The sequence below is a fragment of the Muntiacus reevesi genome, chromosome 2, assembly GCF_963930625.1.
Source record: "Muntiacus reevesi chromosome 2, mMunRee1.1, whole genome shotgun sequence".
Taxonomy (NCBI): domain Eukaryota; kingdom Metazoa; phylum Chordata; class Mammalia; order Artiodactyla; family Cervidae; genus Muntiacus; species Muntiacus reevesi.
In genome coordinates, this window is record NC_089250.1 from 238396282 (window position 1) to 238422815 (window position 26534).

The 26534-nt window shown below is 53.6% G+C and overlaps 2 protein-coding genes across 4 annotated transcripts; one reads left to right on the plus strand and one right to left on the minus strand.

The window, feature by feature from the left end:
• The first annotated feature begins 1772 nt into the window (after nt 1-1772).
• On the plus strand, nt 1773-10313 carry POLR2C (RNA polymerase II subunit C). The gene is made up of 9 exons (XM_065925401.1): nt 1773-2091; nt 2267-2316; nt 4749-4817; nt 4956-5008; nt 7647-7775; nt 8134-8185; nt 8316-8484; nt 8630-8704; nt 9289-10313. Exons 1-9 carry the CDS (start codon nt 2006-2008, stop codon nt 9431-9433), a joined length of 828 nt encoding a protein of 275 aa, XP_065781473.1. The 5' UTR covers nt 1773-2005; the 3' UTR covers nt 9434-10313.
• Nucleotides 10314-10469: 156 nt separating this feature from the next.
• On the minus strand, nt 10470-23122 carry DOK4 (docking protein 4). Of its 3 annotated transcripts, XM_065925397.1 has the most exons (9): nt 22982-23122; nt 17390-17617; nt 13866-13973; nt 13597-13711; nt 13209-13328; nt 12928-13117; nt 12136-12274; nt 11852-11975; nt 10470-11734 (listed from the first exon to the last, which is right to left on the minus strand). In XM_065925397.1, exons 2-9 carry the CDS (start codon nt 17453-17455, stop codon nt 11616-11618), a joined length of 981 nt encoding a protein of 326 aa, XP_065781469.1. In that variant the 5' UTR covers nt 17456-17617; nt 22982-23122; the 3' UTR covers nt 10470-11615. The 3 variants fall into 3 exon arrangements, with proteins under 3 accessions (XP_065781469.1, XP_065781467.1, XP_065781468.1); XM_065925395.1 differs by having other exon boundaries at nt 10470-11975; XM_065925396.1 differs by lacking the exon at nt 22982-23122 and adding an exon at nt 18086-18204 and having other exon boundaries at nt 10470-11975.
• Between the last annotated feature and the right edge of the window lie 3412 nt (nt 23123-26534).

The window sequence follows — 26534 nt, forward strand, 5'->3', positions numbered from 1 at the left end:
GAGACCTGAGTTAGGGTCCCGGTGCCATGTAATGCTCCTGGGCAGTGAGAGTTCTGCACCCGTGGGCCTGGGCCTCCCTTCAGTACAATGTGGGTGACAGGGGTCTTTCCCTCTCCTGGTTAGCTTCTTTGGCTCCTCCTGTCCATCAATGACTATTTCCTTGACACAGTATTTTGCTTTACAAATTCTCTTTGCCTCTGTGCTGGCTGGGCCCCCTATTTAAGTCCAGTTAACTTTGTTGTATAAGTCTGTTCAGGCTGCTGTGGTGAAATGTCTCACAGTTCTAGAAGCTAGAAGTCCACAGTCAAGGTGCCAGCTAACTTGATTCTTAGAGCTTTCTTCTGACTCACACATGGCCCCCTTCTCCCTGCATTCTCACACAACAGAGAGCGTGCAAGTGTGCTCCGTTGTCTCTTCCTGTTTTTGTTAGGGCACTAATCTCCTGAGAGTTCTATCCTCAGGACCTCATAAAGACCCCCATTTCCAAATATCCTTACATTAGGAGTTGGGGCTTAAACATTTTGGTACACACAGGATCTAGCAGCCATCTGTCTTCTACTTTGCTATGTCCTACCCAAGTAGACTGAATGATGGTGGGAGTAACAGCTAGTAGGAATTTCCTGTCTCTTGTGCACTTTCCTCTGGGCCCTTTCTGCACCTGATTCTTTTATCTTGACATCCTGTCAAGTTGCCTGCAGTAGCTGTCCCATATTTTGTTCCATTCCCTCTTTTATCCTTTATAGCATCCATCTTACACTCAACAGACAACCTTAATTATTAATTTACTGAGATGATACAGGCTTTAGTGCAAGGGTGCCCTGTCTCAAATGTCACTCCTTGCTAAGGCAAGCGCCTCTTTATTCCCTCATTATTCTTCCTCTGCCCCCTACATGTTGTCCCCTGCCAAGTTCTATTTTAGGACTTCTCTGTATAATCTGCTGCCGCCTGGGAATTCCCTGGCGGTCCAATGGTTAAAACTCTACTTCATTTCAGGGGACATGGATGTGGCACAACCAAAAGCAAAAAAAGACCTATCAAACCTCTTTCCAGGCTGTTTAAGGCGCTGCGTACTATGTGCATGTAGCCTACATGTGCCCTCGCATACAATCTAAAGTATCTTTCGGTTACTTACAGTACCTAATACAATGTTTGCTAGTGCTAAGTCGCTTCAGTCGTGTCCAACTCTGTGCGACCCCAGAGACAGCAGCCCACCAGGCTCCCCTGTCCCTGGGATTCTCCAGGCAAGAACACTGGAGTGGGTTGCCATTTCCTTCTCCAATGCATGAAAGTGAAAAGTCAAAGTGAAGTCGCTCAGTTGTGTCCGACTCTTTGTGACCCCATGGACTGCAGCCTACCAGGCTCCTCCGTCCATGGGATTTTCCAGGCAAGAGTACTGGAGTGGGTTGCCATTGCCTTCTCCGAATACAATGTTTAATCTTATGGTAAATAGTTGTAAATGCTGTATAAATAGTTGCTGGTCATGCAACAAATTTGTTTTTGAAACTTTGTGGAACTTTATCTTCAGTTGGTTGGATTTAAAACCCTTGCATATGGAGGACCAACTATACTTTCGTTCATCCATAAATTTACACACTTCATTCTTTTTAAAAAGTTAACAGTATTCCTGTGTTTGTGTATTTAACCACGTCTCTGTCAATGGGCAAATTTTATTTATTTTTTGCTACAGACTGCTGCAGTGAACGTGCCTGTACATGTATCTTTGCTTACAACTGCAAATGCTTCTACGGTATGGATTCCTAGAAGTGTTCCTGTGGAATCAAGGGCGTGTGCATGCTTTGCCAGATCGCCCTCCAAATGGTTGAACCTGGTGCCTCTTCAAGAAGGTGGGAGGGGTGGGTAGAAAACTTCGGGCCTCCGCGCAGCAGGCGGCGCTGTGAGCGCCCCTCCGCCCCCGTGGCGAGGCCCCGCTGACGGACTTCCGCTGGTGCGGTTGGCGCAGGCCCGGCAGAGCTGACGCCGGAGGCCGAGCGAGCGGCGGGGCGCGATGCCGTACGCCAACCAGCCCACCGTGCGGATCACGGAGCTCACCGACGAGAATGTCAAGTTCATCATCGAGAACACGGACCTGGCGTAAGGCTTGGGGGAGAGGCTTACGGTTCTGGAGAGCCGGGGCCCCAGCCTGCGGGACGTCGTGTCTTTTCAGAACCGGCTCCCAGGCCAGGGCTTCCGCTTTGGGCACGGTAGGGCGCGGGCCCGGCCTGCCGAGGCTGCGGTGCCCTCACGCCGCTTGGTTTTCATTCCTCAGGGTGGCAAATTCTATCCGGAGGGTCTTCATCGCTGAGGTGCCCATAATAGGTAAGCGACTCCAGTCTCGTTGCCTGGGCTACCAGGCCTCTCTCCCTTCCATCCCACCACTCCCCTTACCTTGCAGCTCCTACCTCCAGCCTTGGTTTGGGCGAGGGATTGGGGGCGCTAAGAGAACAGTCATGCTGGAGACTTGATCGGGCCCTTGGCTCAGGGCTACTCTGGCCACCTCTCCGGCTCTCACGGGCTATTTACTTAGTTCCATTCTTTTCCGTGCGTTGGTGACGCGCATGGTTTCATGAGTCTGTGGCCTGGGACTCAGAAACTGTTTTCACTTACTATCGCTGCGAAACTTGGGCAAGCTATTAAACTCAGTTGCAGCCCCCTCTCTAATGTTCGGACGCTAATAGCAGTTGTCAGGGCGACGTCAACGATTAAGGGGAATAATCTCTGTGCCTTGTGTTCAGTGAGGGTCCAGTGCTGGTAGATATGAATCTGTTCCATCACCTGCATTTTGGGAGCATATAAGCTCCAGGCAGTGGTGCTAGGCACTGGAAACGCAGACCTGTAAAATACAGGGTTCTTCAGGAGTTCATCTTCAGTTGCTCAGTTGTGTTCGACTCTTTGCGACCCCATTGACTGTAGCCCACCAGGCTCCTCTGTCCGTGGGATTCTCCAGGCAAGAATACTGGAGTGGGTGGCCATTTCCTTCTCCAGGGGATCTTCCCAACCCAGGGATCAGACCCTGTTCTCCTGCATTTGCAGGCAGATTCTTTTAGGGTTTAAGGAGAACCATAGCTACAGTGGCTTTGACGCTTAGAGGAAAAAGGATCTGTTTCTGCTTTGGTTCCAGCCACTCTTCTCTGAGTGTTCTGCCTGTCTACAGATATACTACAAATATTTTCTGAGTGTCAATTCAGAGTTTGGTTTAGGAAAAAGAGATGTAAGCCATAGTTACCACATCAAGTGTGCAAGTTCCTAAGGAGATAAACAGGCCAACTGGTTGGTAAGCAAGAGAACATTGTAGTTTTTCCACTGTTACCACTCCCCGGAGACTTTTTCAACTCAGAGCTTGGATTGCTGGTTCTCCTTCTCTGCTTGATCACCCCGTGGGGTCTCAGGACCTTAGTTTCATCATGAGTGAAATGAGGCAGCTGTGCTTTAGGATGCAGCCCTGACATTCCAAGCGCCACTTTCCCACAAGTAGCATGAAGCACCTCCTGCAATCCAGACCCCAGCTAGGAATACAGAAATTAGAACATCTGAAGACCCAAAGAATTTTTGAAGCTTGAGATGGAAGCAAGATGCACACAAATATAATGCAGTTTGACGAGTGTCTTAAGAGAAGTCTGGACAGAGTTCTAGGAGAGAGTAGCTTCTTCCAGGGAGAGAGTGTTCATCTCTGTATCAGAGGGTGGGCAAGGCCTGGTTTATAGGAAGCTCACAGGATTTTAAACTGCACGGGAGATGTTAAAGGCAGGCCAGTGGGAAGAAAGGCAGAGACAGAAAAGCTTGGCTCTTAGTCCTTACTTGGCTCAGGTTTAGGAAGCAGAAGGACAAGCAGATGGGGGTCTGGTGGTGTCTTGTCCTCTATTCCTAGTGTCTGCACCCCTCATTGGACAGTTGGTCTCCACTGCCCTTTGACTTTTGAATTTATTTGTTTATATACAGATATTTATGAATGAATGAGTAAATGTGTGTTTAAGTCAACTATGTGTGACTCTACAGTTCTCCTCCCTCATGGCTGGTAGGGATTAGTATGCCGTGCCCATTAAAGGAATTGTGTAAACATTATTTGGTTGAATGATAATAAAGTATTAATTTGGATAATCTAGTCATTATATCACAAAAGGAGATGTGGATCATAAGTCTATGTTACTTCTCTGAGGTTTGTCTAGCTTTCAAGTGCCCAAATAGTTTGTGTTCTTACTGGTGTTGGCATGAGTAGCATGTTTAAGTGCTTCCCACAGAAATATTCAGCTCTAAGAAACACATTCCCATTCTCGTGGTATCTTTAGGTCAGTGTTTTTAGGGTAATATAGGGAACTCTCTGCATCATAACTGCCTGAGCAGGGGAGTGCGATGCGGTGTGTGTGGTTCTTATTAAAATGCATTTTCCTGGGCCCCACTCCAGAGCTGTGGAATCACAGTCTCTGGAAGCCTGACTCAGCCTCTGCAATTCAGTAAGCACTAGATGATTTGGAGGGGCTCAGATGGTAAAGAATCTGCCTCAGTGCAGGAAGCCCCCAGGGATTGATCCCTGGGTCGGGAAGATTCCCTGGAGAAGAGCATGGCAACATACTCCAGTATTCTCGCCTGGAGAATCCCATGGACTGAGGAGCCTGGCATTGTGAAGAGTCAGACACGACTGAGCAACTAACACTTTCAGATGATTTTTAAATCTGGAAAACCAGTACTAAGTCTTTAGGTGAATTTGGTGGCTAATCTGCCTGTCTGCTTTTTCTGCTTCCTTCATTCTTTAGCAATTGACTGGGTTCAGATTGATGCCAATTCCTCCGTCCTTCATGACGAGTTCATTGCTCACAGACTTGGTGAGTGCTGGGTTTGGAGGGTTACAGGGAGGGGCTGTGCCAGTGTCAGAGGAAGAAGTATCCTCACTCCCAAGGGGACTTCTGGACTCTCCTTCCATCTTGGCCCCTTGGCCTTCAGTGTGCTTTTCTGTCTTCCAGGATTAATCCCTCTCACCAGTGATGACATTGTGGACAAGCTGCAGTACTCCCGGGTATGCTGTGTGCTTGGGGAGCTCGGGGGAGGCAGGGAACTCAGTTCCCAAGGAGATTTTTTCTTACCATCTCGATTTCAGCTTTTAGAAAGACAGTGTGGAGATGTTGTTTGGAGCCCAAGGTAGGCATCGGTCTTTGGTTTTGATGGGACCACAGATTGATGAGGCTCAAGGGGCATCAGAGAGTCTCATTAGCCAGAGAAGACATACACCTGGATGCTCATTTATACCGAATGGGTGGAGCTGTTTCTCTTCAGCATCCGATGTGCAGTGTTTTCCAGGGCATCTCTTCCCAGGGACAGGGGCCTAGGAGGCTAAAGGGAGTCAACAGAAGGATAGCAGGTGAGGACAGGGAGCAGAGGGAGTGAGAACTGTTCTGCAGAGCAGCAGCTGTCTGCCAGCTTTATGCCTCACCCTGTAGGTTGTCTTACTGAAACATGACTCCATTCCTCTGGGGTGATGTTTGCCGCTTCCATGATATGGTAACAGACTCAGAACTAGGGAGCGTGTAGGATAGGATTAGGTTACCTGCATTCTTTCACCAGAGCTTTGTTAGTTGACAGCTTGAGAGTATTCCTTCTTGATGGCTTTAGGTGGTCCTGAATCAACCCCTTTTCTGGTATTCCCAGGGGCACATCATTTTGGTGTGCTAATGGCTAATTTGATATATTTTGTAAATGTATATGTGTTGCTGTTTGTTTTATTAATTTTTTATTTTTGGCTGTGCTGGGTCTTTGTTGCTGCTCGAGCCGTTTCCAGTCGCATTGAGCAGGGATACTCCTGGTTGCAGCGTGCAGGCTTCTCTCTGTGATGGCTTCTTGTTGCGGAGCACTGGCCCCAGGCTCACGGGCTTTAGTAGCTGTGTCTCAGACCTGGTAGTTGATGCTTGCTGGCTCAGTAGTAGTTGTGGTGCACAGGCTTAGTTGCTCCACAGAATGTGGATCTTCCTGGACCAGGGATTGAACCTGTGTCCCCTGCATTGACAGGTGGATTCTTATCCACTGTGCCACTAGGGAAGTCCATATATGTGTTTTTTTTTTTTTTAATATTCAAGCACACAGCAAACTGTGGAGCTAATAAAACAAATAGGCTTGCTGCTGCCAAACCACCTGTCACATTTTGACATTTCATCATATTTGCTTCATGTCCCCAGAGTCTGTTTTTAAGAAATAAAACATCACATATATTGGTAAAGACAGTTGTACCACCGATTGAAGAGCAGTTAGTCCATATCTTACATAAAGATATGCATCCCCTGTGACCTAACAGTTCTTCCATTAAATTTTTTTCTAGTATTGCATTTACTGAATAAAGATGGTGTGGATTTTTCATTTGTGTTTTCTTAAAATTTGCAGAAAAGTTAAAAATAGAATACATACTCATTCTCATTTCACTTTTAATTTCCAGTTGTTGATACTTTGCTATATTTGCTTTATGGTTCATATAGATGTTGTGATTTTTGCTAAACCATCTGAAAAAATGTTACAGAAATCATGATACTTCTCCCCTAACTACATCAGCATGCCTGTCCTAAAAATACAGATATTCTTACCTAACCACAATATTATGCCTAAGAAAATTAGTATGGATTTGTACTATGTGTATACAGTCTAAATTCAGATTTTCCTAGTTATCCTCAAAATACCCTTAATTGTTTTTTGGTTTGGCTGAACTGCTTGGCTTACCAGATCTTAGTTCCCCAACCAGGGTTTGGACCCCACACCCTCAACAGAGAAAGGGCAGAGTCCTAACCACTGGATTGCCGAGGAATTCCCCCTAGTTGGCTTTTTGTTTGTGGATCTGTGATGCGTGCATTGCCTTTGGTTGCTAGTGTCTCTTTAGTGTCTTGATCTCTTGAATAGACTCTTCTCTTTTCATTGTACTTTTTTTTTTAGGTTGAGTACCTTTTTATATTTTTGTCTTCCATTACATTTTGATTCTTTAATTTCATATTTCTAAGAGTGATTCCATCTCAAGGGTCTAGGTTGCCTTTCTGTCCCACCTGTGTGTGATTACAGGCTGGCCGGGTATGGCCCATAGATTTCCTTCATCCTCTTGAAAACGTCAAAAGTAGCTTGGATTTTCCTCACTAATGTGAAGGGAGAACAGTTTGCTTGACTACATTCTAGTAACTCTCTTCTTGCCTGAAGTTAAATGGTAGCAGCTAGTCTCTTGAGACGGGAGTGTTTCAAGAATCAGGTTAAAGAATGGCAAACTTGAGAATTATTAAAGCTGAGTTATACTTACATGGTGGCAGTCTGTTATACGCTTCTCTGCTTTTGTGAATGTATGAAACTTTTTTAGAAAAGGTCAGTAGTCTGGAGCTTAAAAGGTACTTTTTTCTCTTGTCCACTAGATTGTTTTAAGTGGTCATTGCACTCCCAAGCTAGTTCCAGCTCATGGATACTGAACTAAGTGGGATGAAAGCCTTCTCTGTTAGTGCCTTGGTTCTCTGAGGAAGAGCCGTTTAGCAGCCCAAGAGTGGTGTGTAGATGGACACAGCTGACCAGAGGCTGGCGGCTGTGGTCCACCCTTTCATCAGATGAAGAACCTTCAGGGACAGGGTATTAGAAGCAAGGAGCCAAGCCAGACTTCACCGTCTCTCCACAGCCTCACTGCTGTCTCTTTCCCACCTCAGGACTGCACGTGTGAAGAGTTCTGCCCCGAGTGCTCGGTGGAGTTCACCCTGGATGTGCGGTGCAACGAAGACCAGACGCGTCACGTCACGTCTCGAGACCTCATCTCCAACAGCCCCCGGGTCATTCCGGTCAGGAAGGCCTCCCTGTTGGGACCTTGACTGTTCTCCTGGCTCCAGTGGGCCAAATTGGGGTGGATTCTTAGAAGATGCCAACTTCCCTGTGTTACCCTCTGCCTTAACGTGAGCCTGATGCTTCGAAGTGCTAATGATTCTGCCAGGATGGGCAGAAACATTGGTTCTGTGGGCCCTCTGCCCCCTAGGACCTTTCTGAAGACCGTGCTACTGTTTTGACTGAGGAGGTTGTCACAGCCATGAGATAGGGGTTAGAGGCCAGTCACCAGCACAGACGGGATCCCTGGAGGTGCTGGAAGATTTCCGGGTGAGATGAGCAGCTGCTAATAAATGCCTCTGTTTGGACCCCCTGCAGGTGACATCTAGGAACCGAGATAATGACCCCAACGACTATGTGGAGCAGGACGGTAAGGCGCCCCGAGAGAGGCAGAGACCAGAGCCAGCCTCTCGTGTTGTCTGGTCTTCCAGGGGCTGCAGGTCAGACCCGGAGAACTGTGCCTCTGCCGCCCCTCAACTGACTCTCACCTGTCCCCACAGACATTCTCATCGTCAAGCTGAGAAAGGGCCAGGAGCTGAGACTGCGCGCCTACGCCAAAAAAGGTTTTGGCAAGGAACACGCCAAGTGGAACCCGACTGCAGGAGTGGCTTTTGAGTATGACCCTGACAATGCCCTGAGGCACACAGTGTACCCCAAGCCGGAGGAGTGGTACGTTCCTGGTGGGAGCGACGGCCGGATGGGTGGGCGGGTGTGGCAGTGGCTCCTAGTGACCCAGATGGGGCAGCCTGAACATGAGACACGGTCCCCTGAAAGCGGCCTTAGCAACGCTTTGCTGACCTCTGTTTGACCTCAGGCCAAAGAGTGAGTACTCGGAGCTGGATGAGGATGAGTCGCAGGCCCCCTACGACCCAAACGGCAAGCCAGAGAGGTAAGACCCTGGTTTGGCACTCAAAGGTCGCATGTGTAAGAACATACAGGTCTGGTGCAGCCTCTGAGTTAGGAGCCCCTTTCCCTCCCATCCAGTTCCCCTCAGCTGAGGAGGGGCTGGTAACTGCTGAGCCCCCCATAAGTCCCCTTTTGGTCACTGGGAGAAGGGGGCCCTCCAGTTATCCAGACTGTTCCTGTGGTGATTATTCAGCCCCCAAAGAAAGATCAACATAAGATCAAACCTAGGGCCCCAAACTGTCCAAAGCCTTCTAGTGACAAACATGAAAATGCTGGAGCAGGTGGCACTGCTTATTTCTTTCTTCCCCTCTGGACTGTGTCTATGCACAAGTGTTCTGAGGTTTTCACACGGTATCTTTTGGAGGCAGCTATGGCCCTCCTGAGGTCCTACACAGTGCACTGGGACCACTGTTTTTAAGAAGCTGGATGGAGGTCAACCCTAGGACAAGGTCAAATTCATAGGGAGAAAGGAGTCAGGACCTAGAAGGGAGGGAGGCCCTTGGCAAAGCTGGGGCCCGCTGGCCTGAATGCTTCGTGGAGGGCTCTCACTGGACTCTTGCCTCTCAGGTTTTACTACAATGTGGAGTCTTGTGGCTCTCTGCGCCCCGAGACCATCGTCCTTTCAGCCCTCTCTGGATTAAAGAAGAAGCTGAGTGATTTACAGACCCAGTTAAGCCACGAGATCCAGAGTGACGTCCTCACCATAAACTAGCTGCAGCTCACCTGTTTGAGGAAAACAGTTGGATTTCAGGTCTCTTCTGAGACTGTTTAGCTCCTGGGACTGGACAGCTATTGCTCAAGTTTCTTGGCAAGCCTTCAGTGCCAGTTAGCAGGGCGGCAGCGGGGCGGGGTAGGTCCATCCCGGCCTCGCTCAGTTACAGATCACCGGGGGCGCCACTGCCGCTGCAGGCAGGACAGCTTTCCCCCTTCACTGAGCATCCCTGGGCCTGCCTGTGGGTCGGCAGTATGCTCCCTGAAACACTGCTTCCGCCCTGTCTCCCAGTGTGCCTCGGGGGCCATAGGGCTCCCCTGTTGACCGCCACTGGGCTGGACTCTCATCTTTGGGTTATTTCAGCTCTTTACTTCAAACCCTTTCTGTTCACAAGTTGGAGTGCTCACCGTTGTAGGCTTGTGTGTAGGGACTGACTCTGGAATCCTCACTCGGGCTGCTGAGAGCCCTTTCAGTCCCTGCCTTGGCCATCCTATTGGTCCTTCACTCAGATTCTCAAGTGTCCTGAATTTGAGTACCTCTTAAGAGTAGTGTTAGGCCCAGGCTATCCCCCTCTTCCCGCCAGTAAACCTTGTATTTTGTTCTCTACCTGTCAAGTTTCAATCTTCACCAGCAATGGCCAGATGATTTGATTTGTGTGTGTGGTGAGGGGCGGGGAAGAGGACAAGGACCCTAATGAAGATCTGGCCTTGACCCCTTAGCCCTGTAGGTAGGCACACACCCAACACAGTTAATTAGGCAGCCAGGCAGGAGAAGCCTGGAGAAAACCGGAAATCTAGTACAGAAAGGAAGGGTTATTTATTAACAGTAGTTGTCTTTTGAAAGTTTTTATTTTTGGCAATAAAGAGCACAACGTACGTAATCTCCTTCATGCGTCATCGAGCCACGAACCGAGCCAGCCAGCTCCGCCTCCCTCCCCGTGGCCTCTGGGTGCCCTTCTTCAGGCTAGCTTACTCCTGGGGTGGTCATTTCCTGGGTCAGGTTCAGAGCTGAGCGGGCCGTGGCCCCTCCCTGGCTCCAGGGCTCTGTCAGGAGGGGCCTCTTGCTTTACCATCCTCCTGCCACGACTCGAATAGTGGTTATTTACAACAGGGTCTGTTCCCACAGATCAGAGCCCTAAAATAGTAAAAACAAAAAAACCCAACACACATACAGCCAAACGTTTGATGTGAGTAGAAAGATAGCCCTTCTGCACGGTAGTCAATAAATACCAGCACTAGAAAATCAATTGCTTTAATTGCATTTCAGCAGGGAGCCTCAGCACCAAGTGGGAAGGAGGAAGTGGGGAGGTCTCATTTCTGAGTCCTTTTGGCCAGAGGGAGGCCGCACAGGGCAGGGGGCACCCTCCACTGGAGCACTGCCCACCTGGTTAGTGAGGGGGCGGCAGGGTGCTCCCCCCCACCCCGCAGTGCTCCTGGGGGCCGGCCTGGCCCTGGAGCAGGAAAGAGCTTGGGACAGGCCACCCTCCCTGGGCTGAGGTAACCAGCACCCTGCCCCCAGGGCATCTTCCCAGCCTACGAAGCAGGAAGAGCCTGGGTAGAAACCACTTTAAAACCAGATTTTTCACCTGAGGTGTCAACCAGATGTCACCTCTGTGTAAAACTGCCTAAGTGCAGGGCTGCCGAGTGGCACAGTGTAAGCTCGGATCCTTCCTGTGCCACCAGGCCCAGAGGAACCGAGAAGCCACCTGCCGTCTCCACGGGCCCTGGGCTTTGTGGGAAAGCCAGCAGCCAGAGCAGACGCCGGGATTGCAGACTGTCTCCCTCCTCGGGCCCGAAGCAGGAGGGCTGGTACCCCTTGGGGGACAGGAAAAACCACCGCCCTCACATTCAGAAACAGCCCTGACTGTGGCCTGGTCATGGGGATAAAAAATGTGTATGTGGTGGCAGGGAGGGACAGAGGGGGAAATGTTATTAATATAGAAGAACGTCATAAGCCATATATATTAAAATCATTAACCGTATATAGTCCTATGGTAGCTCCAGCCCCTCACACATGCTCAGGTGGCATGGCCAGCCCTTTGCCTTGGTCCAGTCTCACCCTTGGGGGCAGAGAAGGGACGGCTTGCTCCCTTTCTCTGGGCTTCTGGCCCACAGCCCCTGCAGGCCGTCCACGATACGCTGCAGGCAGCCCCAGCGGTCGTCCGGGCACGCTAGCTCTGCCGTCACTGGGAAGGGGCCTTGGCCTCGCTGCTGTCCCCCTGGCTGGGCTTTGGCTTTAGCAGGATGAATCTGTTGAGGAGGTCCGTTTCTGAGCTGGCCTGGGCTGTCGCATACCCCTCACCTGTGGACACAGACGCAGGCTGAGGACCTGGGCCCAGGACAGAAGAGCCCTGCCCAGCACGCCTTGTCCCCCACAGAGCCTCCTGGCTGGCGGGGGTGACGCCCAGCAGTGACTCACCGGCGAAGCTGGAGGACTCCGCGATGTTCTGGGAACCCGTGATGTGGTGCCAGTAGGCACTGCGGGGCAGCATGGTAGTGGGCGTGCAGGGGTATGAGTAATGTTCTGTGCCCTTGTTCAGCAGCTGTGGGGCAGAGAGGGGTCAGCGGCTCAGCCCAGGGGCGGCCAGCCCAAGACCCAGCCTGCCTTTGCCATACACACGAGCTGGAGACGGCTGGCACTCTCCCGGTCCTCCGACTGCCCGCCCGCCGCCCCCTACCCTGGACTGAGATGCGTGGCCTCACCCTCACGTTCTTCTCCATCTCTAGTAGGACTCGTTTGTGCTGCTCGGCGATGGCCAGGGTGGCACTGTGGACCCGCTGGTAAATCTGTTCCCCTTCCTGTGTCTGGAAGGTGTAGAGCCCTTCTCCAGCGTCACACATCCTGGGGACACGGGGAGCACAGAGAGCAAGGTGGCGGGTGCGTCCCACGTGTGTGCACAGGCTCAGTCAGGCTCTCCTTTGGGAACACGCAGGCCTGTTACCTGAGGGCCCGACCACCCAGCTCAAACGTGCTGAACATTTTCCATGTGCCAGGTGGAGGTCTAAATGCTTTACAAGAATTAATCCGTTTGTTTTCTCCACCACCTGGTCTGTGTTCAGTTAGTTTCCTCATTACTACAGTTTTTCTCAAACTATATTATAGATGAGAAAACAGGCATTCAGAAGCTAAGTAACAGCCAAAGTGGAGTACACAGAACCAGAGCCCAGGCAGGCCGCTCCAGAGTTCAAGCTATACCCAGTCCTCACCACCATCACCCAGTATGTGAGGCCAGGCACTTTTATCATTCCATACGACAGATAAGAAAACCGAGATGCAGGTCTGCCATCACAGAGCTGGTCAGTGCCAGCATCTGATTTGAGCCTTGGACATACTTGCTGGGAGCCTCGATTTCTTCATCTGTAAAATGGGAATACTATGTTCCCCTTCAGCATGCTATGCTGATAAAATGAGCTTTCAGCACAAGGCCCGACACAAGTGAATGGCAGCCACCATCGAGACCATGGCTGGAGGGTGGGGAGGCGAGTGGGTCCTACCGGCCAGCCTCGAAGGTGAAGCGGGTGGCGTCCCGGCCGTAGCGGCGCAGTGAGCAGAGGGGCCACGAGACGAGCTTCACGCGGGGGTTGTGTATGTCCCAGAGGTAGATGTTCTCGTGGGTGATCTGCAGCTTGCACTCGCCGTACACGTCCAGGTTGGGACAGGGCAGCAGGAAGACGTTGAAGCGATCTGGAGGGGAGAGGACAAGAGGGCCTGGAGCTTTCAGGGGGTGGGGGGAGAGGTCCCCCCACCCCCACCCTGTGCCAGCACCAGGCCTCACCTGTCTGCTCACACTGCACTCCTGGGGCCAGGAGGTCTGGCTCTCCCAGACTGATGTCGTTGAGCCTCGACCCCAGACACTCCACAGAGAGTGTCTTGTACCACTCCTCTGCCTCCAGTTCTGGAGAAAACAGTATCTCATCATGCTGCCAGCTCAGGGTCCCTCGGCAGCCCACCCCACCTGCTTCAGCCAGAGTAGTCCCCGCATGCAAGGCAGAGAGGGCGAGGCCAGTGGACTCTGCCTGCCTGCCCACCTCATCCTGGAGGGCGGCTTCCTCAAAGGCGCCCTCCTGCCCCACACCTCCCATCCCATCAGGAGGGCTAGCCTGGCTCTGCCCCCTGCTGACTGGACCTTGACCAGCATGCCGCCTACAGCCCCATCCCCTCACCTGAGTCGCAGGTGAAGGTCCGTGCTGAGTCGTCCGTGAATATGATGGCCACTGCCTGCCTCTTGGTCTCCTTGGGGAGCCGTGTGACACATTTGACGTTGCTGATCTCTGTCACCTGGCACAGCATCCACAAGGGACTCAGCCAGGGCGAAGCACCTCCCTCTGCGTCCCCCCCAGCTATGCCACCCCCAGCAGGGTCCTGTTGACCCTCAGGACTCTGAACACATCACTGCTTACAGGTTGGGGAGCTAGGGCCCAGGTCCCCTAACCTTGGGGCAGCCTCGGAGGCACACAGACTTCTCATCTGGATACTTCTCCAGCCGCTGGGGCCCCTTGCTGGAAGACTTCCGGAACACCAGCCAGCACCTCCGGTAGATCTGTGGGGCGAGATGGCAGGGGGATGGGCCCTGGACCACTCCCAACACAGCCAAAGTGACCCTGCAGTTTTCCCTGCCTACCAAGGGGCAGTGCCACAGAGCCTTCTAGGGGGCTCAGGCCCAGGAGACCTGGGACAGCGGACACCAGTGTGACACCCCACCCTGGGGAAGAGACCCCGCCCCAAATTGAAAAGGCAGTCATTTCTTGGCTGGCTCCATAAAAGGTGCTCCTGAGCTACTGTTTACTATGAGTTCAGCTCTGGGTTTAATCTAAGTAGCCAACATTTATTGAGTGCTTCCTATTTGTGCTTTTTGTTATTAGCACTCCTCACATTTAATCTCAGGGTCACTCTTGAGGTCAGTTCTATTATCATCTCCACTTTACAGATGCAATCTGAGGCACCCAAGAGTTGAGTAACAGCTTTATGAATGGCAGAGCTGGTATTTAAAACGGGCTGCCTGAAACCACTGCGCTAAGGTTCTGCCCAGGAGCACCGGCCAGGACAGAGGCAATGTCATGCGGACAGGAATCAGGCCTGAGCCCCCTCCCCGTCTGCACATCACCACAGTCCTTGTTCTTAGAGCCAGGGGACAGCTCTTGATATAGGTAACACCCCCTCTTGCCTCTACCACCTCTTCATTCACTGACTATCCTGGGAATAAAGGGAACCAGGGTTAGTTTCCTGCCCCAGCTGGTAAACCAGACGCGCTCAGAGGTCAAGGAGCAGAGCCAGGAACCTGGAATCACCCCAGAGCACAGTGCCTTCCCCATTAAGGTTCATCACTCCTTGTCCCAACCACTGCCAATGACCCTCGCCTAAATCTACCTGAATTCTCTATAGCTTTCCGGACTCCATCCGAGGGGCAAGGGAGCCAGGGAGTGGGGAGTCAACCACTCTCCAGGGCTACAGGGGCAAACTGGCTTGTCAGACCCCTGCCACATTGGTGGCCCTCACCACTTGCCACTAGACTCTTCCTCCTATGGCTCTTTTCCAGCCCCAAGTCCAGCTGGGATGTACCTATTCTTTCAGAAAGCACTCCAGGAGGCTGGCAGAGCCATTCCCTGAGAATCTCCAGTGCTCCTCTCACTGGCAAACAGCGTGGAGACGGAGGGGCCCTCCTCTTTGCCCTGCTATGTGGGCACCAGGTCCTCGGCAGGCAGGTTCCCAGGGTGCGGTGGGCCAAGGCAGTCTCCATCCTGAGAAGCTACTCACACCCGGCTATTTCTGGCTCCGGAGACTCTAGGAGACGTGTCTGTCCCTGCCCCCCTGACCCTGGCTCAGCCCTCGGCCTGTCCAGATAAATCCCAGCCGGCCTCAGCTCTAAGCTGAGCAGCTCAGCTCTTTTAGGGAGAGACTGTATTTTATTCTCAGAATCCTCACATCCCAGTAGCCTCGTGAACGGAGCCTGCTGAACAAGTGAATGATCATGTGTAGGGAGCGTGAATGGATGGATGAATGAATGAATGCATGAATGCTGCCAACCCAGTTATGCCCTGCCAGGCTGGGCTCTGTGCAGCCTGCAGGGGCAGAAGGCCTGGGGGCCTGAGCACTCTGGTTGCCTGGTTACAAGATACACACACACATGCACACACACGCACACACACACACTTGCACGAACACAGAGCCCCAGGGAGCCACTGTGCTCAAGAGCCCTCCTTCCCCACTTCTCACAGGTCTTTGATCAGCGCTTCAGAAACGCTCTGCCACAGCTCTGCCTTGGGAGGAAAGCCCTGGCAGGTAGGAGGGCCCGCTCCTGATCTCTTCCAGCCCTTCCCCCTCACCTCTGTGGGCTGAGACAAGAATGGCCGGGTGGCCCCAGCCCCTCACAGCAGATCTGCAGGGGGAAGTCGAGTTCCCTGAGTGGGGGTGACTCCAGACGGGGCCTAGCCACACCCCGGCTCCTAAACCCTGCCCTTGACAGTGCCCACGGTAGGCTCCTGGGCCTCCCCCTGAAGCAGGCTGGGCTCTGAGCCCAAGTGGCCAGCTCAAGTGGCTTGGCTTCCTGGGAAACTCTGCTCTGGACAGGCCCTCAGCCCGGCTGGCCCCCGGAGACCTGAAGGACCTAACAGGTCTGGGCCCTGGGGAAGGAGGAGCCACACCAGAAGCTGGGCCCCTGCCCCCTGCCTCCCCACCTCAGCCTTAGCTTTGCTCCTCGTTCTGTGCTCCAAGCGGGCTCCATCCTTCTCTCGGGGCAAGAACACAGTGGCCGATGGCCACCAGGGCCCGGGCTGGGACACAGTCCAAATCCAGGTAAGACCCCAGCATGCCCACCAGCTAAGTGGCTGCCCCCTGCCTGGACAGAAGAGCCCCCAACAGGGGTCCGGGGGTGGGGGCCACAGGAGTGGAAGGGGGCTCAAGAACCATCCTGCTCCAAGGCCAGTCCCGTTCTGTCTGGTACCCCTGTCTCACACAGGGGCCCCTGAGTATCAGAGGCCAGCTCCTCTGCCAGCCCACTCTGCTGAGCCAGAAAGCCTTGAGAGTCAGATCGCACCCCCACTCCCACCAAGGCCATGGGGGAGGGGAGGGGAGGGAAGGGCCAGCAGGGGGCCCAGGTAAACCCAAGACTTGGGCCATCTCAGGCACCAGGGTTTCCTTCTTACTGGGGAGACCCCTCAATGGAGAGAGCAGGGAGGGTCAGGGAATAAAGGCAGCTCTTGGGACAACCTCACCAAGATTATTAAGTTGGTCCCTGGGGCCCCTGCTCATGCCTTTTGGGGGGATTTCACCAGTAGGGGGTGGGAGAGGGTGAGCACCCAGGAAAGGTACATCTGAGGCCTCATCTCCATAGGCCCTCCAAGACCCCAGCCCCCTCCAAAACCAGGGAGGAAAGCAGCCGGTCCCAGTGCCACGGGCCATCCCACCCAGGTTCTCATTCATAAGCCACATAAATGCCAGCTTCTGTGCCCCTCGTACCACCGACCTACCCCCAACAACCAACCACTCTCCTTGGCCAATACTTCATTAACCGTAGAAGCAACAACCAAAGATAAAACAAATAAACGCCTGTACACAGCAAGCCTCGGGAAGCAGGGGAGACGAGGTACTTTAAAGAAAAGAGGCCAGGAGAGGGGAGGGGGAGACGAGGAGGTGATGGCAAGGGGAAGTGACAAGCTGGTCTCAGCTCAGATACAGCCCGGCATTTCCAGCCGCTGCCCGGGCGACAACTTCAACAATAGCAGGGGAGCCGGCTGCCCATCGGCCACCACCGCTGGCCCAGCCACCGGGACTCCAGCCAGCCGGGCTGGGGCGGGGGCTGCGGTGGGCAGAGCCGGGCCCAGGCACATGCCAGGCAGCCCGCCGGCCAGAAACCTCGAGAGACCGGCAATGCACGATGGCCGGCCGGGAGCCGGCGGGTGGCCGTGCACCCCCGACATCCCAGATGCCAGACCACGGGCCCCTTGGAAGGTGGCTCACCCCGAGCTTCCTGCTCTTCATCTTCACGTAGCCTTGCTTGACGATGTCGTTGAAATTGGTCGCCATGGTTTCTCCACCGTGTCTTTGAGGTTCGTCTCTCTCGGGCGCCGAGGGGAGGGATGCCCAGGTGGCCTCGGTTTCCCCACTCCTCCGACGGGGCTGCTGCGGAGCTGCTCCTCACCTCGCCCGCCTCAGCATTGTTCTAGCAGCTCCTTTGCCCGGCGCCTGCTGGAAATAAAAATGACAGGGAGATTAGACAGTGACATCTTTCTCTTCCCCTGGCTGTCTCCGCTCTTTTTTCCCTTCCTCTACCCACACTCGTCCCCTCCCTTCCTCCCTCAGCCCGCCCTTCTTCCTTCCCTTCCCTCCCCACCCCAGGATGGCAGAACCATTCAGGAAAACCCGAGGTAGAGGCCTCTACGAGGAAAATGGTCTAGCCCAGTCCCCTCCCTCACATGGTTAACCCTTTCCTGGGAGGATGGGCTCCGGCTCCTGCTGCAGCTGAGGGGCAGGCCTCCAGCAAGCCCCCCTCCTGCGCGGGTACCTCCCTGCAGGAAGCCTTCCAGGAGATGAGGCTCCTGGGAGAAGACACAGATTCTGGGACCGTGCTCCCCGAGGTTAGATGATCCACCCCTTAGGTCTCAGCAGACAGCCCCCACCCCCACCCCAGGCCCTCTGACCCACTTGGTTCTATACCTGGATCTCCCCAGCTCCAGGCAAGAGTCTGAGAACCGTCCCCTCAAACCCTGCTCTCCCCGCCCCCTGGAACTCTTCAGCAGCCCGTCTGGGTGCTGCTTCCTGGGTGGGAGGGCAGAGTCCAGTGGGGCGGGCCTGCAGATAAGCCTGAGGAATGTGCTGGGCAGGCTGGTGGTGGCCACTGTCGAAGCGGTTGCCTCGCCCTGGCGCTGGAAAGGCCAGGCTGGTCTGTGAGGGCACAGGGTCTGGACAGGACTCTCGGTGTCCCGTGTCCTGGACCCGGGCAGGAGTTAATTACACGGAGAACTAGCAAACACCTGGGCTGGGAGCAGAGGACACAGCTGGACCACATTGAGGGGGACCAAGGGGCAGTCCATATGCAGTGGGGAAAGGGGGGCCACCGGGGGCTCTTGGAATCAGGCGGGTTGGCAGATAACAAAGACTCAGACTTGGCGGAGGGAGGTGTCTCAGTGATGACCCAGCCCTCCATTTCAGATCATTTAAGTAAGCTGCCCAGAGAGGGGAGGTGGCACGGCCAAGGTCACATAGCAAGCCCAGGCTTCAGCCAGAGACAAATAAGTTCCGGAGTGGGTGATGGAGGCGGGCCTGGGGATGGGATGGATGCTCTGCCACCTGGCTCTGGCCACTCGCCACCGCCTTATCCTTCTCTGCCACCCAGGCTCGGGGGGCAGGGCTGTGTCCGCAACATGGCCCCCCACGTCTCCAGGATCACTGGATGAGAATGTGGTAGCACTGCTGGGGTCAGCTGGGCATCTGTGCTGCCAGGACAGGACCCTGGGGCAAGCGTCCTGCCGGAGCTGCCAGCAGCTTGGCATTAATCAATCTTCTGGAGGCCTGTCTGTCGAGTCCCTAACAAGGAACAGATGTGACTACCCCAGTGCGCACATGCAAACAGGCGAAGGGACATAGAGGGTAGTGCTCTCTGTGCCCCGTGTACCCCGAGAGCCCCTTCAGCACCCCTCAGCGGCCTCCGTGCCCATCCACGCCCTCTCTCCCAGCTCCCTGGGGGCCAAGACTCTGCCTCACCCAAGTGATCTGTTTTCCTCCTATAAGGTTGGCTGGGGGGTCCCTCCCTGGTACTGACCCCCTCAACAGCCTTGCCAGACCCAGGCACTGGCCCTCAGGGATGAGCAAGCTTTCCTAGTTCTGTCTCCACCATGTGGGGCTTACTTGGCCCCCCAGCAAGGACTAGCTCTGTAAAAGTCCCCTCTGAGATGATGGCCAGCCGGCCACTGGCTGAGGGTCCATAGCAAGGAAGGCCTCTTTCAGAACATAATGACTAACACGCACGGGGCCCCTGGGTTCATCCAGGGCAGCTCGGGATGTGGCCCAGCCAGGAACATGCATTTAACGGCAAGAGGTCCTAGGCAAGCCGCTTAACATCTCAGCGCCTCAATTTCCCCATCAGTAAAATTAAAAAAAAAAAAGAAGAAGAAGATAAATCAGCCCATTTTAAATGAGGAAATGAATCCTTGAGGCACCTGCCTGCCCACGCAGGACCAAGAGCATCTGCCTTGAAAACCCAAAGGGCTGTTTGTATTTCGAAAGCTGCTGCCCAGCCAAGGGCTGTGAGATCACCCTAACTCAGCCTTCCACCTGCCCAACACAGGCCTGCTCCTTCCTGCCTCTCCCCCTTACCTTCCCCGCCGTACCCCTTGAGTGACTGCAGCTGCCAAGCTCTCAGGCATACCCCTTGCATGTCTGTCCAGAGGTCCACACCCCGCCCTAGGCCCCAGGCCCTAGAAATAAACCCACAGAAATAAACCAGCGGGAAGAGTGACCTTCCAGGGAGAGCCTGGGTGGCAAGGTACCTGGCAGCTCACGCTGGCCTGGAGTCACAGGCGGTGCTGACCTTACTCGATTCCTAATAAATATGCAAGAGCAAGACCCAAGCTGGGGCCCAGAGTGGTACAGCACAGGGGAGCTGGGGAGGCGGGGAGAGAGGGGGAAGGGTCAATAGGTAGACACACATTTGATGGGTAATGGGATCAAGGTGAGGGGGGTACGCAGAACCAATCAATCCCCCAAAGGACATGGCCCCTGGCTGAGCCTGTGCAGACCCAATCAGGCATCAAGAGACGGCGGGCAGCTAAGCATAGCAGGCAGGAACCAGGAAGGCGCCCCCCGCAGCCCCCCTCACCTTGCCGCACCTGGGGCCACTTTCCCCATCACTCCTGAAGCCCCAGCAGCTCTGGCACTCACAAGCCTGCAGCAGGGAAAGCTGCCCTGCTAACTGTGGTCTCAGGTGTGTAAGGTCAGCTCTGAGCACTCTGAGAGGCTAACAGGGTGTCAACACAGATCCTCAATGGGAGAGGAGTAAGGACCCCCATTCCTCCTCCCAGCCTAGCGTCAATGTGGTTGCTCAGCCACAAATGGTACCTGCCCCCGACCAGGACACCACCGGCTCCTCCAGAGAGAGCTGGACTCTGAAATGTATCCCCTCTCTCAGAAAGAGCAGGCGTCCTGTGCGGAGGGGGTAGGAGACTCCCTGGTGCCCAGCAGAGGGGTGGGGTGGGGCCACTGCCCACCTGCCCGGTGGGACAGTCTAAGCACTCCCTCCCTGCACCCGGATTCTGCCTGGAGGCTTGGCTCCAGAACAAACGCTACTTGCTGCTGCTAGCAACCAATGGCTGAGCCTGAGCGGCTGTCAGCCTGGCTGGGCCTCCCCACCCCGAGACAGATCGGATCTTATCAGGGCTTGGGGACAGCCCTGCCTGGACCCCAGCTCACTGACGGCTCGCTGTCTCCACCCGCTGGCAAAGATCCTATCGACCGGATTCTCTACAACACCAGGGACATTTCCCATTCCCCACCCCCACCCGGTCCTCTCTACCCCCACGTGATGGTTATCAGGGGCCAGGAGGAGGTCCTCCCTTCCCTGGAGGGCCCCACCCCTGATCTCCTCCACCCCTGCAAATCCTCACAAGCAACCACCACCTGAAACACTGCAGGTCTGAAAGTGGGTGGCAAAGTCAGATCCAAAACCAATGGGGAAGAGAAGACTGGCAGAAGAAGACATCAGAACAGTCACTGTCTTCTGGGCCCTCCAGCCAGGAAGGTGGTACTATGTCTCCAGACCACTGGTCTCCCTCCCGTCCCCCGCCCACCCTTCCGGCCTCATCTCCCCCCTGCCAGGGGGCAGGGGGGGTGATGTTCCTCAACATGCCTAACTCCTGCCCACGCGGTATCACTGCACTTGCTGTTCCCTGCCTATATAACACCGTTCCCTTAGATGGTCCAAGGTTCATTCTACTGCATCAGTTTAAAGACCATCACTTTAGAGAGGCCTTCCCTGACCACCCTGGCCAAAGGGAGCCTCCAGTCAGCCTCTACCACCACACCCAGTTTCCACTGTCCCCACATAGGATTTACCTCTTCATCTGCTGGTTTGCTACTTGGCCACTATCTCCAACAATATCCTAGAATGTCAGCTCCCTGATGGCTAAGCCTCCTCTAATTAACAGCTCCATCCTAGCACCTAGAATGGTGCCCAGTGCAGAGTGTTGTTTAGTCACTCAGACATGTCCGACTCTTGCGACCCCATGGACTGTAGCCCGCTGGGCTCCTCTGTCCATGAGATTTCCCAGGCAAGAATACCGGAGTGGGTAGCCATTCCCTTTTCCAGGGAATCTTCCCAACCCAGGGATCAAACCCACATCTCCTGCATTGCAGGTGGATTTTTTACTGCTGAGTGCAGAGTAGGTACTCAGTACATGGGGGCTGAAAACGTAATTATCTCCAGGATTTGTTTTGTCCTCTTCATCCTTTCTCCCACCACCACCACCAATAGCCTGGTCAGGCCCAGCTCAGCTTCCAAAGACACGTGGGCAGCGGTGGGTTCCCATTTCCCTGGGCCCCAGACCCACAGTTTGGTTCAGAGCTGACCCAGGGGGAGGCAGTACTGCTGACCCCGTGTCCGGGTCTGGCTGGGTGGCCCCACCTCGGCCCTGATTGTTGGGAGACATCATGCCCAGCTCTGCTGCCCTGCCTGGGAGAGAGAGCTAGAAGTAGCCACTGCTCAGGCTCAGAAGGGCAGACAACTGGGGGCACAGCTCCTGAGACCCATCCCAGCTGGGGGACAGGACTGGCCTGCACTGGAGCCACATCTCTTGAAAGGGGCAAGAAGGCACTCTGCACTAAATAAGCCCAGCCTCAAATTGCTGCTGTGGATCCTGCCCGCCCATCACTGCCTTTGACTCTCAGACCCCTACACCCGAAACCCTCCATCTGAGTCTCCTGGCAACAGCCACACAGCCACGGCTTGGGACATGGCCCAGGTGCCGGCCTCCGCTCCTACCCCTCTGCAGTGACAGCAAGCATTTAACGGGAAGCCGGACTTTGGGAGTCCTGGGGGAGAGAGTGAACAGGACCCCAGGAACAGGCAGAAAGAATCAAGGAAGGCGGGCAGCTGGCTGAAAGTTTAAGCTGCTGGGCAGGAATCATCTGCAGGTGGGGTGGATGGTGGGGGCAGTTGGAGAGTCTCTAGGAATTTTGGGACGGGGGGACTGGGAGAGTAGGAGGCCATGAGAGCAGAAAGGGTGCGAGGAGGCACGCTACGATGAGCTGCGCTGTGCCCCTTCGAGACGGCAGGGCCAGGGAGCATAAGGGCCTGGGCTCCTCCGATGGGTAGGTGTGGGGTGGGTGTGAGGTCAAGCCCTGACCTGGGGTCCCCTGGAGAAGAGAGCTGGGGGCAGGTGGGGCCCAAGGGGTAGTTCGGGGGCAGGGACTGGCTTTTGGAAGTGGACTCCTGAGGACCCCCACAGGGTAGGAAGGTCCCACGGGCTTGGAGAGTCCTCACGGGGGTAGTCGCCGCGGGTCTGGAGGGCTCCTGCGCGGCCCGAGGCCCTCCTCCCCGCCTCGCGCCCCCTTAGTTACCTGGGCGCTGCGGCCCCTGCCGGGGGCGCTGGCTCAGCGGACGGCGGGCCAGGCTCATGCCCGCGTCACGGCGCGGCCAGCGGGGGCGGCGGGGCGGCGGGGCAGCGGCGGCGCCGGGCTCCGGGCGGGGACGGTGAGGGAGGCGCGGCCGTCCAGCTTGGCTCCGGCTGCGACTCCGCGGAGCCGCCCGCCGCCCGGCTCAGCCTCGCCGCTCGGCTCCGCCCTGTCCCCCCTGGCGGCCCGCCCCCGCCGTATTCCTCCGAGCTGAGGGACACCAACTTCTGCCCCGGCTTCCCTGCCCTCCCCGCCTCCTCCCACCTCCACCCCCGCCGCCATTCCCTGCTTGCCTCCGCGGGCCCCATCAGGTGGCCCTCCTCACTCCCGGCTCAGCCTCACCTTCCTTTCCTGCGCCCCCGGTCGTAGTCTCACATCGCCTCTCAGCCCCTGAAATCTGAACTCCACATCAGCTCCCAGTCCCCAAATCTCTACCACCCTCTCTCCATTTCTATAGGAATCATACACACATCCCTTGCTCCCCTGTCCCCTAGAGGACTCCTTTGGCCCTTCTCAGTCTAGGCTTCCTGAGGACCCCAACCCCCAGGGACCCCCTATCGCCCCTCTCCAGCACCCCCCACCGCACCCTGCACAATCGAGTAGCTGCATCAGCGCCTCTCTCCCAGATTGTCAGCTCCCCTGGCAGTTGGCCAGCCTCTCCTTTTACTCCCATCCTGCAACCCCCTGAGACTTTTCCAAATCCCGTGGCCCACCATCACCCCCCAGCACTCACCTCACAGCTCGTAAGTCTTATCACTGCCCTGTTGGAGTCACAAACCACAGGCCTCCATAAGCTGTGCCAGGCAAGCATGCGGAGGTTGTCTCGGGCCTCCCCACGGGTGGGACTCTGTCACCCCTCTGGTTTTCTGGTCTGCACCCTTTAACACCAGTGGTTTGCAGAGTGAAGGGTCAGCATCAGCATCACTTTGAAACTTGTTAGAAAAGCAAATTCCCTACCCCAGCCCAGACCTGTGAAATCAGGATCTCTAGGCTTAGTGCCCAGAAATCTGCGTTTTAACAAGCCCCTAGGTGACTCTGATGCACGTTAAACACTGCTTTACACCAAGTACACAGAACAAAACAAGAGGCCACACCTGAACAGCTGAAATCCTTAAACATGAAAATGCTTCCCAGTCTAACCCTTGACCAGGTTTTCTCTGAGCGGGGAGCCCAAGGCACTGAATGTCCAAGAACCACAGCACTCACTCATGGATCCCATGCCCCTGCCTTCTAATCACTGGGCCTCAGTCTAAATCTGGCCCACGGGACTTCTTAGGGGGCTGCTTCCCTTCCCCTGAATACTTCCTAGGGTGGTCACTGTCATGCCAGTGGCCACCAAGGGGGCCCCAAGGGCTCCTAGCAGCCTCCACCCTGATCCTGAGCTAACCAGTCCCACGCTGCCAGGGGGAGGAGGGGACCACGCTAATCTTGTCCTTGCCAGCTAAGCTGGCCTGGGTTTTGACCTCCTGACCTCCCTATGCATCTTTCAAACTTGACCCCACCTGCTTTGCTTCAAACCACAGCTCATAAAGCTTCCAGCACTTGATTGATCACAGCAAACTCTTTTTACCACCAGTAACCTTTGGAGGGGCCTTCCCTGGTGGCTCAGTGGTTAAGAACCTGCCAGTGCAAGAGATGCGGGTTCCACCCCTGGGTTGGAAGATCCCCTGGAGAAGGAAATGGCAACCCACTCCAGTATTCTTGCCTGGGAAATCCCATGGACAGAGGAGACTGGAGGAGTCCATGGGGTCACAAGAGTCAAATACAACTGAGCGAGTAAACAACAAAAAACTCTGGAGGAGTTTTGGCCAACAATAACCACCAAGAGAGTTTTCATAATAAAAAACTTTTCTAGAGTAGGGTTTCTTAAACTTCTTCCTTCTCTCATTCTCTTAATTTTTCCCCAATCCGCTCTCTGTCTGCAGTACTGTCACCTAATTTTTTTAATTAAACTTTTTTCTTTTGAGATATTTGAAGATTCACATGCAGTTATAAGTTATGGAGAGAATCCATGTGCCTTTACCTAGTTTCATGATATCTTGCAAAACTGAGAACAGTATCACAACTAGCATGTTCAAGGTACAGAACATTCCATCACACAAGATCCCCCCTGTTGGACTTTTATAGCCATATCCACTTCCCTCCCCACCTTACCCCCTTTAACCCTGGCAACCACTATTTCTATACTTTGGTCATTTCCAGAATGTTTTAAAATCAGAATTGTAAGTATGTAATCTTTGGAGACTGGCTTTTTTTTTTTTAAACTCAGTGTAATTCTTTGGGGAACCATCCAGGCTGTTTCCTGCATTACTACTTTGTCTTTTTCATCGCCAAATAATAGTCCACGGTATGGATGTTTTACAGTTCCTTTGTCTGCACACCCATTGAAGGATGTCTGGTCCAGTTTTTGACTGTGATTAATAAAGCTGCTATAATTATTCATGTATAGGTTTTTGTGTGAATATAAATCTTTACTGCTCTGGGACAAATGCCTAGGAGCTCAACTACTGGGTCTTATGTTTTCCAGAGTGGTTGCACCATTTTACATCCCCACTAGCAATGTATAATTTGATGACCTCATCTCTTCACATCCTTGCCAGCATTTATTGTTATCACTTTTTTCCTTTTCAAGTCATTCTGGTAAGTGTATAGGGATATCTCGTTGTGGTTTTAATTTGCATTTCTCTACTGACTAATGCTGAAAATATTTTCATGTGCTTATTTGCCATCCGTATATCTTCTTCAGTGAAATCTTCCTTCATGTCTTTCACCCATGTTCTAATTTGAAAATTTGCTTTTTTAATGTTGAGTTCTGAGAGTTCTTTATATATTCTAGATACTAGTCCTTGTTCACATTTTTGTAAATATGTGGTCTACAAGTGTTTTCTCCCAGTCTGTAGCTTGTCTTTTCATCCACTTAAAATGGTCTTTCACAAAGTAAAATTTAATTTCAATGATGTCCATATTATCAGTTTTTCCTTTTATAAATTGTGCTTTCAGTGCCAAGTCAAAGAACTTTTCCCTTAGCCCTTGATCATAAAGACTTTTTCCTACATTTTACTCTAAAAGTTCCATCATTTTATGTTTTACCTTTAAGTCTATGATCCATTTTGAGTTAAATTTTGTAGAACATATGAGACTTGGGTTGATGTGGTGTTTCCCCACCCCCTTTGACCCATGGATGTTCAGTTGTTCCAGTACCATTTGTGGAAAAGTCTCCTTCTCTTTATGCCATTGAATTCTTTTTACAACTTTATAAAAAATCAGTTGGATCCATTGTGAGTTCTCTGTTCTGTTGATTTATGTGTCTATTTCTTGGCTACTAGCATACAGGCTTGATTATTGAAGCTACACAATAAGTCTTGAGAATCAGGTAAACTGAGTTCTTTCACTTTATTCTTTTTGAAAACTGTTTTAGCTATTTTATCTCCTTTGCCTTTATATATATATATTTTAGAATAATCTTATCTGTGAAAGTGAAAGCGTTAGTTGCTCAGTC